Below are 17,033 nucleotides of genomic sequence, written 5' to 3'. Positions count from 1 at the left end.
AACTCTACTAATGACCTGTTAGATAAGCATCTTAAATAAGTCACTGTACATGTAAGCTGATTCTATAAGCACAAGTCCTGAATCCGATAGAAATTTGGTAATACCTTTAATTAGTTCGTGCCTGCTGGTTTGTGTGTTGTTCCCTGCATATGCCGACGAGTCTATTGGAGAAGGCTTGTAAATCACAAAGTGAATTACGACTTCTTTTCTCTGAGTTTAACTCGCCTTACAAACGAAGGGAATATATGGTGACCTCTTGTAAAAAGGTCAAAGTGATACTCGTTATTTAAGCTTCGTATATAAAATGCATTTCATGGCGATGGGATTCGTTATGGTACCGAATGTTTATGGGCAGGAATGTGATGAACATCAGATGGAATTTCCTGGAAATGTCTTCTATTGCATCTCTTTAGCTTATGGGCTGAACGCACAATAATTATTGATGAAGAAAATAATCCTTAGTTATTTGCAAATGAAGTGTTCTGTGTCATAACCCGCCGGATCAACCATAAACTACTCCACAGTTGGAACAATACAATACTGCGAACCAACTGGAGTAATTGGTGTAAATACTTGGATCAATCATCACTTTACTTACTAAGACTTTCCACGATGTGGAGGACTTCAGTGAAGTAATGAGTTATTCGAAATTATTAGCACTGAACCCGGACGGTGAAAGATGATCTCTGAATTTCGTCAGTTTTGTATCCTCGTTCGATCCCGGAGGGCGTTTTAAGGCAAAGCCCTGAACTGCGCGTCGCGTAAACTTAATGTTAGGGTAAATGTTTTTGTCTAGCTTTACTTACAACATTAACAGACGAGCGTTGATGGATATACAGATCATACATGTTGTCTCAGGTGTATCGAAGTGGTGCTTTAGGGCACCCAGCTTAGTCCCTGGGAGGTATAATAATACACCGGAAATCATTGCGTGGCATGTGAAACTCTCTTTTTGATCAGGACAAACTTTCCACGGAAGTGTCTTCATTTTGGGTTTGTCTTTCGCACCCCAGTTGGCACTTCGGATGGATAATGATTCCAGTGATAACCAGTGTCAGTTTATGTTTAGCTTGTCAAACTGAGTGGATAAAATATATGCCTAGTTAACAAGCTAAACTGATTAGGCCTTACTATTCAAGAATGGATTTGCGCCGAGGAGATGTAAATTAATTTTGTTTTTTGCCCTGCTCTGTGCTCAGTGTGTGCCCCCAAAGGCTTGTGAAAAAAAAAACACAAGCGTACTCGGGTGGGACTTGAACCCTCCTCCTACTACTAGTGCAGACTCTTAACCACTGGACTACCAAGCTTGCCGGTGTGGGCTTGCTGGCAGTGTTAAATATACGTCGGGCAGGGCAAAAATTCCAAAATTAATAGACCTTGTCGTAAATGCAATAACGGAAGGAAGGCGGAACTATTAGGGAAAGGTTCCCTGAAAATCTGAACCCCTGTATGGAATTCAGCCCCATTATGTGTGTAACTACTATATATAATTCATCACAACTTCTATGTGAAACTAGCCCAGAACCATGACAATCGAAAAACTTGTTTAGCGTGTTATTATTAAGTCGAGCGCCCTCTATTGCATGAGTGGCGCTGATAGGTGGAGAACTCTATCCTGCGCCGTCAGCCGATCGTGACAACATCGTATTCCCAGTTTGTTCATTTGGTGCTCATACGGTGTCAAATCGAGTGCTGCCGCGGTAGTCACATCATGGTCGAAGGATACGAACGTTACCTCATTATGCGTTTACTTGATGTTGAAGTGCAGTGATTTTGATTTTTTCTATCATGTGAAATCGTCTTGTTTTTTCACAATCTTAAAAATAACCACAGACGAATAAAAAACAAACACATTTTAATTCAACAAGTACGCACAGGTACACCAGTGCCGCATTCATCCTCAAAACTTTCCAAATTTTTTTTTTAACGATGTAAGTTATTCTTGCCAGCTCCCTCTGCTACCAGCTTCGTCACTGACCGAACTAGTAGCCAACAGGTCCTGGTCTAGACAGGCTGGCGGCCACACACAGTGATACACGCCACGCCAATTATGACGACTGTTATGATGATACACAGAAATAATTTATGTTATAAACAGCTAAATGGACTGGCCACTCAGATGGCAATTGGGGCCCCTAGTGAGCCCCCTTCACTGTCAATTGACCGCCACTCACGGAAAAGAAACTCATTTTTTATATATAAATATAGGCCGTTGAGACATTGGCTCACTTTATGAGCTTGATGTGCATGAGTTTTGGATAGTAGCTTTGGATGCGAGCATAGTTTTATCTGCATGAGTTTGGAACAAATGGGGCTGACACCTGCTACAGAACAGCTTTAAATATAAATATCATATATGCCAGTGTGATTAATGGGGCGACCTGTCGACTCCTTTGTGTTGTTGAATTGGTATGGGCTTTTTGCATGCAGTCGCCACTTTGACAGGATTATACTTACAGAACAACGACTTCTGTGTCACAGGATTATAGTGAAGCTATGAGGCGAAAGTGCATTACGTGGACTAACTGCCAGTGCAGCCTCTTTTTCAACGTAACCATGCGAAGCGCCCTCATTGATGCTGCGACGCTCCTTCAAAACAGTTCACTTTGGCACTCTGAACGCTGGTGCAATGTGTTTCACATGTGGACTGATCTTTAGTGGTTTAGCCTTCTCACCTTCGAGACAAAGCACTAATGGGTTTGGTAATTAGATTTGTACTGCTTTAAACTTGAAGTGGGTGTAGGTGCAAACAGGCTTTTAGCCGGGGGGGGGGTTCCGTAGTAGTACGCCACTGGATTTACCGTGATGGTTCTGATTTCCTGTTCCTGGGTTGTCGTATCTGTATACTGTTTAGTTAGGTCGATGACATCTGCCATATCAGACATCGAACCAGACATGTTAAAAAGCAAATAATAAAACCTCTAAACTTAGTGAACCACCGCAAACGGGTTTTCCGATTCCTGTGGATATTACTTGATAATCACCAATCATTGAACATTTGTTTCCTCGACTTTTTGTGTTATAATTGTTTGTCTGGCCGCTGGGTGATCTTACATCTTTCTAGTTCTACATGCTATCGATAAAAATCGAATCGAGGCTACGTGCTGGACACAAACCTGAAGTTGAAGCTGGTATACTCAAAGAAGTATCGCCGGTGATTTATGGCTTTTAATTTGTCAACCATCATATCGCATGTATCTTGCTATGAAGCTAAATTCTGATAAAAAGTATTTTTGGCGATACTTCAGCAAAGTTTAATCTCTGATTTTCTTGGAAATGTTTAACCCAGGAACCGTTGGTTGTTGTTGTTTTGTTTTGTTTTGCTTTTTTCCTTTTAGAGCTACAAACACTCGACCAACGCTCCGTGTACAGACCCAGTTTGGTCAAAACTTCGTTTTCACAGATCAGTAGTTTAAAATTCTCAAGCAAGTACAACAAAGTTAACTTTGTTATACTTAACTTTCAATAAAATAGATATACTTTTTTAGAGATCTTGGATTCGTGGCCCTTGCACAATGATAAAGGTCCCAGGAGAGACTTGGACAAGTCTATCCATGGGTCGATTGTTCTTCGGTCAATGCCCCCTGTGTGTCGGCAATACTTCGGGATCATGTTATAACTGAGATGTTTCCAACTTATTGAATGTGACGGGTTTCTTTGCTGCTTGACCAGAGTGCGTGGTCAGAGCTTTTGAGAGTAGAGCCTGACAGTTGACCCCTGATGGCGCGCTTCCGGAACCCTTGGACAGGAAAAATAACGTGCAATTATATATTACAAGAATTTGTAATATTTTTTCGTTCAATTTCTTCTTTAAAAATCCAACTTGGAAAAAGGGGCTTTGAAAAATATTTGCTAGTGTATCAATTTATAGAAACTGAAAAATTACCTGACCTAAAAGAGAAATATCCTGCCAAAAAAATACCCATCACTTCCAAAAATCTAAAATACATGAAGTACAGTGCAATACAGCAGTCTGTACGCAGATGAATATTTACTGTTTGAAATTTTATGGTAGTCTGTGGTTAAAACCCAAAATAAAAACAGATCCAAATGTTTTGCACATTTTAATAACTTATAAGGTAATAAACATAAAGCAATATTCAATTTTTACGAAAAATTCTAATATTTTATCTAACCTTTGCTGACAACAACTGCGTGGTGTCAACACGGACGTGTATAATAAAATCTGGACTCGCAATGCCCTTAATCAGCTTATAGAGTCATTGAATCCACTCGCAGCCATTTTACCGAGCCGAATACAAAGCTTTCCTGGTAATGCCCGCCTTTGTTCTCCTTGACGTCAATAGTAGGGAGCCAACCCACGCCTTTGTATTCGGCTCGGTAAAATGGCCGCTGGTTGGCTTCTTTTTCATACAAAGGCGTTGCAAGTCCAGGTTTTTTTTATATACGTCCGTGGGTGTCAACTCAACAGAATCTGGAACCCATCGACTGCAGGTAGGTAAATCTTTGCAAGGTTGTACAATTTCGTTTTCAAGAAAGCACAGGCAGAGAAAACAAACGTGCATGAACATGGAGACCTAGGTACGATATCGCCGAAAGTGAAAGGTCGTTAAGAAAATTCGTTTTTTACCCATGTCCAGGTGACCTTTCCTAAAAATAACTTGAGAAAGACAAAGGTAAAGTTCCAAAATGAGTGTTTTATGCGGTGGTTTCAGTAAGGAATTACTTTTTCAAAAATTTTGAACGTGATAGGACGGCCTGATATAAAAATCCCCGTAGGCAGACCACGCAAGGGTTCCGGAAGCTCGCTGCGTGACCTTTTACTTTCAGGCTCTGTTATCAGATTGCTCAAACGCTTCTCTGACTTTGAGGGCGCTCTAGATTTTCATCTTGAAAACCTCATTATGAGTTGATTTTAGGGATGATTCTTCTTATATCGGGAAAGGGAGATGGGGTGTTGCACATTCGTACTGAGAGCAGCCAAAGTTTTGACACTTTCCTCCCCTCCCCCGCCTTATGAAAATTTCTTTCAGAAATCTAGCGTTTAATAACTTAAACTTTTTAGTTCATTATTTGTAATTCCATTACTGCTGAGTTGCTGAAGCTGCCTATGGATTGTCTGCGTTTTTGCGGGTCGCACAAGAAAATATTAGACCTTCAAATTATCCCATGTTAACTGAGGTACTTTGCCGACGAACGTTCATCGTAATTGCGCTTATCATATCACGCTCGCGCTCGCGTCCATGGCACGGCGCGGTGGGGTTCGTGCTCTCGCCGACACTATGAAAATATTGTTGCTCGGTGGTCCGGCGAGGCTAGCGGCAGAGGCAACCCGTGGATCAGGCGACTTGACCTCGGGGTCGCAACTACGGAGGGCGCGGTTGTGATAACAAGAATCCCTTCTAGCGGGACACTGTCGGTGTGTTTGTTGCCAGAGAAAAGCCGGAGCAGTGAACCTTGGGGCCAAAAATTAAGGCCAGGGATGTAAGGCTGAAATGATGAGTGGACTTTGCTTGAAATTCCCTTGAACCATGGTAAAACGCGGGTCTTAAATCCTGGTGTCTCTAGACAAAATATCCGGGTTGACTAGATTCGTGCACCACGTGCCATTTTATCTGTGTTTCTACATGGTCTCTAAGACCATGAAGGTAAGAAAGGCTTCCATGCTAAGTTTCATTTTAATTGGTAATCTGAAAACTAGGTTCATTTGTGTTATACTGTAGAGACTTTTCAAATGATCGGCCAGCATCATACGAGACATCTCTAAACATAATGTGGGGATTTACCACAGTTACCCCCTCTTATCTCGTCCACCTTCAGCCACGACGGTGGTGTTCGTTATAATCCTAAACCAATTAATATACATTTATCCCCTCCACACCCATAAGTCGCGCCCAAGATACAGTGCAACCGTCCTTTCACCGCTGACATCTTTGGAAATCCCCCTTATTAAGTACAAAGAACTCAAGACTTTAAATGTAACTGCTTTAATTGACTGAGTAATCGCCAATTATGCGGTCAGCGACTGCAAATTATGACCTGAGGTCACGGTTTTGTCAGAACAACACCAGTAGAAACAAGGGAAACAAGAAACAATCATTCTGGTCGACGAGGACAGGGAATGGATCGTTCCTGTCGAAACGTGACGCATAGCGACACGGTCACGTCGCGACACGATTGCTGGCTCTGTACTCATACTGAAAATATTCAACAGGCAGCAATTTTCTCCTTTCAAGCTTGAGTCCATGATCAACGTCTACCCTGTCATACCACGCACTGTACTGACTCATGCATCATGCTCTTAAAACATCCGATCAAAACTCACTGAAACTGATAGGCTTAGAGTTCTAGGTATGTCAAATTATCAAAATAGTTAAAGTTCTGTTTTTTTTTGTAAATTGTCCAGACACGCATAATTTGACGTTCATCTTTGCATGCTAAACCAAGTGCCACACATTTCATCCACGTGCAAAAAGAATTGAATAGGCCTATATTTAAACTATGACCATTTTTAAATATGTGCCAAAAGTAAAGAAATAAGATTTATTATCGGTTCATATGGATACCGAAAATCTAAGTTCACAAACCAATAATTAGAGGCATTGACCGAAAAATTAAGCATGACTCGAACCGAGTTCGTATTTTATTGACACTGGACAGCTCAGTGGCACGTGAATGAGTACTATCAATGACAGAAGCCGAGCAAGGAGCTGTTTTGCTGGTCCACATCAATGGGTAAAAGAGCCCCTTCCCCGCAGAAAAAAAAACGCCAGGGAATATCGAGGAGTTTGTCTAGAGAGAATTCTTGAGATTGCTGAAGATAAAGAAAGGGGGGAAAGGATCGAAAGTTGTAAAGAAGTAGCTTCAGACAGGAAGAACACAAGTAACCAAGAGAAAATAATGGCACTAAAAAGCAATCAAAACTATACTTTTTCTCACCAAAATACCAGTTTAGAGAAGATGGTAGTCCAGCTTCAGATTCATACAGGCGTACATATTTGCCCTCGTTTTCTCACCAGGCGATGACAGATTCCGGCGGCCTCTGACATCCTTAGGATAATAATCAGATGGATCAGTTCATTCCAAGTCCTGGCGCGGCAAAATGACTCGGTAATTGCTGGGCGTGCTGTCCTGAGGTCACGGGAGCTGTACTCGTTCGCTTCTGTCTGTCAGAGCCCCAAGCGAAATACGGGAAGGGGTTGCACCAACCTTCTCCAGAAACTCATTTTCCAGCTGTTTTTATGTGCCAGTTTTGTGCACGATTATTTTTGCGCTCAAAAGTCACGAACGCTGTTTTCCAAGCATGTAACGATTGCTAATCCAGCGGCCGGTTTTCGTCAATAGAGGGCGCTCAAAATTATTCGAAGAGACAAACGTCTTACGTGAGTTGCAAAGGCTTTAAGAAGGTACAGAAGAGCTATAGACAATAATAAACTGAGGGGATAATGATTGTGCCAAGTGCCCCGTAACGGGCAGGAAATCAAGCCAACTCTTGCCATTAACTTCAGTAAACGACTTAGAAAGTTTAGAATTCTTCCTGTCATGATGAAGTTTATTCCTGGGGAGGTTCTGGAGACGAACCAAGCCATGACTCAGAGGCCACAGATCTCGTAGTCATTGTTTTCCGTACCATCAATATGACTGGGGGTCCAAAAAATCACCGAGCAACATTTTGCATAGGGCAAGGGGTGAAGGGTTGAAAGGTCGGAGTTTGGGATGAGCAGAGAGAACAATCTCTTTGGTCCGGACATCTGTGGTCGAGACTAGACTTTGTATATTTTTGTTGTCTTTCGAAGTATGGGCCTATTCCATAATCCGACTTCCGTTGTTGAAGGAACAGAAATCAACGTAGTTTGGGAGAATCTCGATTTCAGTTTAATTTGAACGAAAAGCATAGCACTAAAAAGTCGACAGAGCGTATACTTCCAGGGATCCTGAACAATTCTTACTTTACGCACAGGACCTGTCATTCTAATTAGCTTCAGCTACGCGTACACCCCCATTGCTCTGTATCCTCCACTCTGATATATCGCACCTCGGATTCACCCGGCGGGTCACAGGATGCTTATGGTCATGGCCTGGGACTCAGGAGAGATCATCGCTTCGAAAGGATGACCTCTGTGAAATGTAATTGATGACTGTTTGCTATAACAGGCCGGAAGATTTCGAATGACTATCAGCCACGGGGTTGCTTTGATTTTTCTGTCGTGGGGGTGATGTACATTGTATATAGTCGCTCCTTCCTCGGGCCAGAGATATGAGGGACACATGGGCACTGTTCTTGTCCCAGATGGTCCGAGGCACTGTTAGGAGTTTGGGTGGGAAAAGACGTGAATTCTCGACTGTTTTAATTCATGATTACACGGTTACTTGACGTATTCAGAATTTATGCAAGGGGACATTGTTTAGGGAAATGCCTGTCTAATTGCCGGTAACATTCTCCTTGAGGGAAGTTCTCGACCGTGATTTTGCTTTCGTGAGTAAACTAAAGCAGGGTGCGTTAATTCACAAAAATCCTGAAATATCGAAGTTGTCATCGAAATCATTCAATATTAGGAAGAAAGGTCTGTCATCCCTTGTAAATGGTGAATGCGCAGTTTTGTTTCTGTGGTATAACAATATGCATATTATAATGAATATTAAGCTTGCACTTCAGGTGTATGCTGGATGTTGGCATGCACATTGCTGATAGAATGACCCAGAGCTTCAGTAAATCTCATGCATCATGACTTGTACCCCTGGATTAAAGACTGTTGACAGCCCACTGTTTTACTATGATCTACCCAAATCTATAAGTGGACTTCGTTATCAGTCTTACGATCCCTAGAGAGAAGTTATCTATCGGCGACAAAGGCAGGGATTTGGACGGGTGTGAACAGGGATGGCCTTTCTCTCATGAAAGAGAGATTTGTGGGTTTAATTTGGCTGTTGGCTAGATCGTGAACTTTACTTCAAAATGACACAGCACACACAAGCTACATGGTACAAGTAAATGAACAGAAGACTTCTCACAAGACAAAGGGCAAGGGGGCTGTGTCTAAGCTTAGAAGATCTCGAGGCTCAGGAAGAATTCACAAAAATGACAGATGAGACACTTGATGCTTTCTTTCCAACGGAAGGAGGTTTATCCCAGTAAGACAGAACCACCCTTTTTCAAGTAGCCATGTCTAGATCATGAAAGTCACTAAGTATCGTATAACGTATTGTTCAACTGGTGAATATATTATACTTCAAGAACAAAACAATAATCTACACAAGCCTTACGATCCTGTCCCGGTTTCCAAAATAGGGGCGGGGTTGCAGAACCAGAGGGTGGTCTCAAAGGCTTTAAGGAAAGCCTACAAGACAGACTATAATCTGCTTCCGAACCCGAATGGTAAATATTAAGAGCGTATATTCATTGCATTCTTCAACCCCATGATTACCGGTACTCTTGAAAATATTAAAATATTTTCATGGAGAAAAACGACAGGCCGCTTTGTTCTCTTCTCGATCCGGATCGGCACCCTTTGAAAATTCTGCCAAATGTTGGTGGCTAACATGCGCCATGTTTGAATCCTGAACTTTTACCTGAGTGTACCCTGTGAAGTTATTCGCTCAGCTCCATTGCCTCACAATGAAGTTGAAGTTCTGTTGGAAGTTGAGTTAGCTCTACACGATTACCCATTTCAGGTCTCGCGACCAGCATAAACGTTTAATGTGCTGGGTCCCACTCCGTGCTAGTATAAGAACCGAGATGCTTACCGGATACCATCAATAAAGCATATGCAATCGGGCGTAATCCCCACTCCACCAAAGGTAACCCGTGAGGAGGAGTTCGTTATCAATTACTGTGACTAGTAAAGAAAGGATGGTCTAAAGGGGGCATTGTAGAATTTCCTTCCGGGATTACTGGTACATGTAGTTCTATAAATTCTAAGTACTTCCGCTTTACATACACCGTCCCCGCCTGATGAGAACTCACCACCATTCCCACTTCCTTCACGAAATAATTACAATTTATTATAGGACATAACGGCGTTAGCTATATGTTTTAGGTCAAGGATTCGTGAGTGATAAATCTTCCTGACATTCTCGAAGAGCCTCCCTTTAAGACTTTTTCCAAGCCCACTGGAAGGATTTTCCTTTTTACCAAAGATCCTTGCGAATCACGACTGACGGTTGTCTTTAAACACCAATTGTGGCAGACCTTGAGCGCTCCATGATGCAAGGAGAAAATTGTGCAACTTGAAGCCCGAGTATTATTGCTCGCCCGTGGGAAATCGTTTGGCACAACCATTAGATAGAGGTATTGCGATATTTGGACTTCGGTGTTGTTTGTTAGGGGTGCATTTTGTACGTGACCGTCAAACAACGGATGTTCTGAATCGAAAATAGACGGGAAGAGTGGATAAACGTTGACCACAAAACCGAAACAAGAACAACGCCAACCACAGAAAAGTGCACAGTGTAGACAAGTCTATTGTGCGGTTTTGAAGAAAAGTCCTTTTTTGCGGCTGAGATAATTGCCGCTAATGACCATAAGAGTGTTGTGAAAATGTTATGGTTGCATAGAATTTAATGCTTGGTGTTGGAAGTACTGTTTTCTGGATTTATGATCATGGCTGGTGCGGCTTGTTGAAGGTAGCCGTCAAACTTATGGTGGTAAATAAAGCGGGCCTATACTGTATACAAAAAATTCCGCAATTATCGCTGAAACCTTGTACTCGGATGGTTGTGATCATGTCATTGATCTTGATAGTGATTCTGAGGATGGTAGTGGTGTGGTGGTAGAGATCACAATGGTATAAAGGAATATGAAAGGAATATCTTATAGGGATGGATCCTGCAGCGCTAACAATCAATGATTTTTTATTGATTGTAAAAACTTGAAGAGGAAATTAACCCCCCTCTCTCTTCCAAAATAGCATTTTTTCTTAAAAATATAAAGGCTTCAGCTGTTTGCCTTTTTAGATTAGAAGAAAATATACAGATGCTCGCTCGGTAGAAGAACAAGAGTTTCCCGTTCCAAATTCCACATGCTTTGGTTTTCAAGCCAACATCGACGTCCTTACAAGAGCCAACAAGTTTGGTGTTTTCATATATCTCCCATTATAGCCCAATTGGGCGTCTGGTGTTACCATAGAGGAATGGTGGAACACACTAGCCCGATCATGGTCATGACACCTTCAACTATGGAGGAAGGCATCAACAAGCAGCGAAGCACAATCTAGATGCAGGCAACCACCCAGTGAACTTGATAATTTGTGTATATTATTTTAGAAGAAGGGGCGAACCCTCTGCTATGGCTGGAATGCCGAGGCACCGCGATAGTTTATAAACAATTCCTTTACAATAGGGTTAATCCGTTGAAAAGTTCGCAGTGTGCCTGAAATCGGTCAGTGCGACGGGCCACGGCATTCAACTGACCGCATCGCCAGACCGCCCCCAAAGATGCTACTATGCAGACTGACCCACTTGTAAATGACTGTTCTTCTCTTCATCAGGAATTGAGCTGGCTGTTTTGATTTAGATATGTATCTGCCATCTCAGGACAGTAAAATAGCTTAGCGGTTTTCACAGCCAGGTTTAGTGTTCTGGAACTCAAAAAAAGCCACACGTAGTGGTTAGCACCGCACTGAGCGACTCTGCATCTGAGCTGTGCGAGTGCAGAAAAAGTTTGACAGGTACAAAAAGACGCGTCACCACGTCACTTCGTACTTGTTAATCCGCCATCGGTGACTGGGCGTCAATTTCCTCCGATTTTATTTAATTTGTGACATCCTTCCAAAACTGTGCAGCCTATGTGAATGTTCTGTCTAAGTAGGATGTCTCTGGGGTGCGCAGTTTCCCCCCACCCCGGTGCCATTCAGGCTATGTAGTTCCACGAGGGCGGATGAATATACGGTGGTGAGGCCTCTAGTCCGTAGTGCGTGTGTGCAAGCTATCAATGGAGATTAGTTCGTGCAGCCGGCTCGTGGAGTTCGCGTCGTCGGATATCAACACACGCACGTGGCTTACATCACGCGATTAGCACAGCTTCAAAAATCTCAATTTCCACTGTGAAAACGACAGGAGAAGATGCTGTCTTTGCCTCAGGATTAGTGCTAGGGATCTGAGATCGGCCATGGATAGCGAAAAGACTTCAGTTGATCCGGCGAGGGGAGCTCGAAAATATCCGTGGGCTACGATAGTATGGGGACTGGCAGTGACTATTTTCAGCGTTGGGTCTGTACTTTGCTTTTTTGTGTTAAACCAGAGGATTTCATACGTGGAGCTCGAATTATCGAGGTTACATAGCCTCCAAGAGGACACATTACGCGACCAGGTGCAAAGTTATGTCGAGACGGAAGTTAACAGATTGATGGAGCAAGTAAGTATTACTTCATTTTCAGCAGATGGGGTTAAAGGTGGAGTGCTGTTTACGTACACGGCGTGCCCACACATCGTGGTTTGGCCGACCGTGACCGGTATTTCTTAACAGGGCTTACACGGTAGCTGTCCGCTGGCCTTCCATGGCGATTCTCGGGGCATTCACCGCATCATCCTGGCGGTGTTTTTGCATAGCCCAGATCGATTTTAGTCCCGTTGTATGACCCTTATTTATCCTGTCTACCGGAAAAGTCTTTCTCTTAATATAAAAGTGAGACCTGAAAAGCTTCTTCTCTGTTCTTTTTGAAGCCGTGTGCTAATGCCTCCGTTAAGCAGAGAATCTCTTTTAGTGACGCCGGCACAATGAAGGTTTTGTGTGTCACCTCCATTCAACCATGATTCAACCCGGTGCTAAACTTTGCCATTCATGGCTACCTGGGCCTCTATTGTACGCGAAGTGTGTATGTTTCACTTGTTTGATAAAGTTACATAATCACTCCAGCTGATATTGCGCAGAGTAACCGCCGTACGTCCCCAAAGGACGCTGTCGTGAATTTCCGCACATAAAAGTGATTCACCTTTCATTCAAGGTTACAACTTGCTCACTTTACCCTGATTATTGTACATGTGTATACATATTTAATGGATGGGTGTGTTGTAACATGGAACTATTTACATGTACTTGTACATACCTGTACAGTTGTATTTAAATGTCAGAACATCAAAATCAAAAGTTATCAAACTAAGGTCTATAACTTGATGCCTACTGCTGTGCTTACAAACTTATTAGCAAAAATCAGATGGAAATTTTCCGAGCCACATTTATGTTGTATATTATAATTATAACAGTGCCAGTTTTTTAATGCTTTGCCAACTTTAAGCAGAAAAAAATTAAAAAAATTTAAGTTACAGAAAAGAAAAACAATGCTTCAGGTTAGTGTTATTTCATGTTGAGTTTATGGCCTGACATGCAGATAAAGACATGATGGAGCATTGGTTGAGTACAGACTAACAGGGTTGGTGGGTTGTTGTTACATGGTACCTGTGGGGCCCGGTAGACCCAACAACGAAGGAGCCAAGAGAAGGGATGGAAAAGTCAGTTCTAATCAGGTGAAGTTCGCAAGGGCACAGTAGAGGTAGCTTGGTTACCTACTGGGCAGGAGCTAAGAACAGTTTAAAGGGATCATACATGGCAGTAACATTATTGATGGATACATATACACTGTATCTCCACCCCCGAGTTTTTTTTCTCTCAAAGATTTAAGTTGAGTCCCTTCATGGTGCTTTTTCAGAACCTCCCAAAAAGAACCTTCCAGTAGAAAACTGCTTCATGATCAAAGTGTGCTGAAAGACACAGCCCACCCATTAGTTCTGTCCTCTTAAACATCCTTTCAAAAATTCAGTAGATATATCTTTCCATATTGTCACTGCGAACCGTCCAGTTTCTGACAAATTTGTGAAAAAAAAGGCCTTACATATAAGTTATGTAGGCCTATGCAGCAGTAACATAGGTATTTCCATTCAAAAAATTTGTTGCAGATGATTTTGAAATTAAGGTCTTTTGAAGCAAATAGCTTCGGGCTCAACAGCTGAATGAGAAGTTCATTATAAATTAAATTGACGTTGAGAAAGCACTACCAAATGTTCACCTGGGACCATTTTTTGAAGTTTCTTTCTGGGGGGTGTAAAAAAGGCCAACAAACTCATCGTCCACCATGTCTATGGGATGGAAGTGCCTAGAGAAGTAGGGTTTACTCTTGTGTTTTACTCTTTACAAGTTTTTGTAGAAACTGACTTGTCATACTGACCAGATGAAGATTATATAGAATGGACTGAAATTGAACTTTGGGAGAAAAATAGTTTCCTGGATTATCCACATGGCAGTTTTGCCTGTGGAAAGGTTTTGCTTACATGTACATCTTTGGAATTGCTTCTTCTTCTAGAAAAGTCATTCTCTTCAAGCTGGCTCTTTAAAATCTAACCTTTAAATTATTTTTCCCCTAATGAGTTGCTCTGATTCAATTGTTACACCCCCCCTACAGAAAGTCAATGCCCACATGGAGAGAAGAGTTGAGCGTAGCTTGGGCGATTGCCAGTGTCCGCCGGGTAAGTCTGTCCATATCCACTGTTCAGTATTTGTGTTATGATTAGTTCTTGACCTGGGTCACAACCTGGGGTCCGCTAACGAGATTGCATGCTTGTCCGACATGGTCCAAATATTGACGTTGCAATTATGGCAGTTATGACAGAATATAAATTTCACTTTCAAGTTTCAAGTAGAATTTTCTTTCAGTCTTTCAAGTCTTCATTGGCTTTGCTTTACTTAATTCTTGAGCAGCCCACAGTTTATGTTAGAGTCCACAACAGCCTCCAAGTCATGCTTGTTTCAGTGTTCAGTGTGGTAAACTTGTAAGCCAACTTAATTGGTGAGGGTTTGCTTCATGTGCAATCTGTTTAAGAACTTTGAATTTTAGCTATTCAAACATTGATAGCTTGTGTACTAACTACTGATTAATATTTACCAGTTCAGTCTGTTGCAGGTGCACTGGTTCTTGAGTTGTACATGTACATCCAACTAAGTTTTTTTTTATAAGTCTAATTTCCCAGCTCAGATTACTCAGTATTTAAAGTACAAGAAACCTTGGGCTAAAGTTCAGAAAAGTTCAGTCCAAGTTCCCTACGTAACAAATGTTGTTCCAAACTTCTAATTTGTCGTATGATTTGATTGGTGATTCATGTAACTTTCGTCTGGATGACTTCACTTTAGTCTGTGGTTGACATGTAATGATGTGTCCTTAGCGTCTGCAGACGTAGGATTTAAGTGGCTCATGGAAATTTACTTCCGCAACCAACGATAGATTAAATGGCTGTCTTCCAATGGTAACAAAGTATGACTTACTGGATTAGACCCTGGCTTTAATGGTCAGACATGGTTAGATAGACACAAGAATGACCAAATGAACATGTAGGCCTATGTAGGCCCAAGCATTGATCTTGCTTAAAATGTCTTTAGGTTCTGTATAACTTTAGGATAAAATCCCATCGTGCCCAGTTATGCCTTAAACCCCCCTCGTCTGGAGTTCTTCTCAAAGCTTGGCTGTGTCTGCAACTTTGGTATCTCTGGCTCTAGAGTCATCTGTAGGCTGTTAGTGCCTGGACCAAATGCAAAGACATCCCTCTGTGCCTTCCCTTCATACAGTCTGATATTGCTGTCATAAAACATCAACAAGGTGGAGCAGAAATATGAAAGAAAATCGAAGACATATTAAAGCAGTTGAAACTCAAGTGGCAGAAGGGGGACAAGTTAACAAAGGACTTTCGCTCGGTCTGACAACAGAGACAGGACACAAGTCTGACTGAAATCTAACATTCTGTGCAGTGCCCCTACCAGATACACTAGGTAGGGGTTGAGGTAATGCCTTATTAAGCATTTAGGGTGCTGTTTATCAGTGATATTAAATTTACCACTTCTAAAAGTTTCTTCTTTGATACTGAATACATTTCCCTGCTTGTAAAGCCTGAAATGACTCTCTCTAATGCAGTACCACAAGTTCTATTAAGTGGATTGAACTTATTTACCCCAAAGATGTATTGCACTTGCAGCAAGTTCAAAACTTGTTTCACTGACCCTCAACTTGAACCCTAATAGATAAAAATCAGCCGAATTACAGTGGCATAGATCGCATTAAGCCGGTATGCAGCGAACCGGTTCCCTGCCACCCTTTTTGGCCAATAAGAACAGTCACTGAGACGTTGACAACTTTGGACAGTCCCTGGTGTGTCAACTAGTTCATTAATTGACGGTGACGGGTGCAAACAGGGGAGGATTTGACATCGGCTAACTTTTGAGGTCACTGGTGCTGAAAATAGATGGAGAATCACTTCAAAGAGGTCAAATTTAGTCTAAGAACAAGCACTTGCGAATGCTAAGAGTTTAAAGTTAAATGAAATTATCTTCAGGCAATTTCAGAATTGATGGCAGAGAGTAGGCCTATTCAAAGCATACAAAGAGTATTACATGAGACTGTGAACAGTCCTAACAGTCTTGTCTGGCATACAATGTACCTATTACAAGATGTACATGTACATACCACCATGGTATGAGTACCAGTTTAAATGCTGTAAGTATGCAGCTAGAGCAGCATGCACTAAGTTTACACAATGTTGACTTGAATGTGAGTTGCACTGGGCATGTTAGGCCAAAAATTTGTCTCCGGTCAGACTGATGTTCCGGAAATTGATGCGGCGCTGCAGTTTTTTTGTTTTCCTCCAGGATTGGATTGTACAGACTACAGACAATTGCAGATACACGTTGTTGAGTCATGGCACTAGACCAGCTTTAGTATCAGCCGACACCAATTTCATATCCATAGTCTGCTACCCCATTGTTCAATATTAATCTCATCGGGATCTATCACCCTGAGTAAAAGATAGAGCTGCCTGCAAAAATGTTGAGGCAGTGCGGCAATAGAGGGCACTGTTGCAGCTCTCGCAGAGAAAATTTAACGCGCATGCTTAAAATCGATTCTCGCACTGACCAGAGATGAAATACCTTTTTTTTTGCCTCATACAGGACAGAATAAAACCACAAGGCTTGTGTCAACATTTCCAACATGTACCAGTAGTATCATACATGTACATGTATCTTGCCCTGTGTCCATGTGGACCCTAGTCACAAATATGGTAAAAGCTCAGGTGACTCCAATCCCCTTCCCCCCCCC

General features: G+C 42.0%; 1 protein-coding gene across 6 annotated transcripts in view; it reads left to right on the top strand.

The window, feature by feature from the left end:
- The first annotated feature begins 11,442 nt into the window (after positions 1-11,442).
- LOC110986010 (uncharacterized) overlaps positions 11,443-17,033 on the top strand; it is a 76,501-nt gene continuing 70,910 nt past the window's right edge. For 2 of the 6 annotated variants that reach the window (XM_087129928.1, XM_087129927.1), the window contains exons 1-2: positions 11,447-12,313; positions 14,355-14,418. In XM_087129928.1, the coding sequence (XP_086986054.1) occupies positions 12,068-12,313; positions 14,355-14,418 (310 nt within the window). In that variant the 5' untranslated portion in view covers positions 11,447-12,067. Of the gene's footprint in view, positions 12,314-14,354; positions 14,419-17,033 lie in introns of all 6 variants that reach the window. The other 4 variants (XM_087129924.1, XM_087129926.1, XM_087129925.1 and 1 more) reach the window with 4 other exon arrangements.

This window comes from Acanthaster planci, linkage group LG19 (assembly GCF_054643075.1).
Source record: "Acanthaster planci isolate LZ-2023a linkage group LG19, COTS_SCS, whole genome shotgun sequence".
In the NCBI taxonomy this organism is placed as follows: Eukaryota; Metazoa; Echinodermata; class Asteroidea; order Valvatida; family Acanthasteridae; genus Acanthaster; species Acanthaster planci.
The sequence above is the reverse complement of the archived record's forward strand: the minus strand, read 5'-3'. Positions and strand labels throughout refer to the sequence as shown.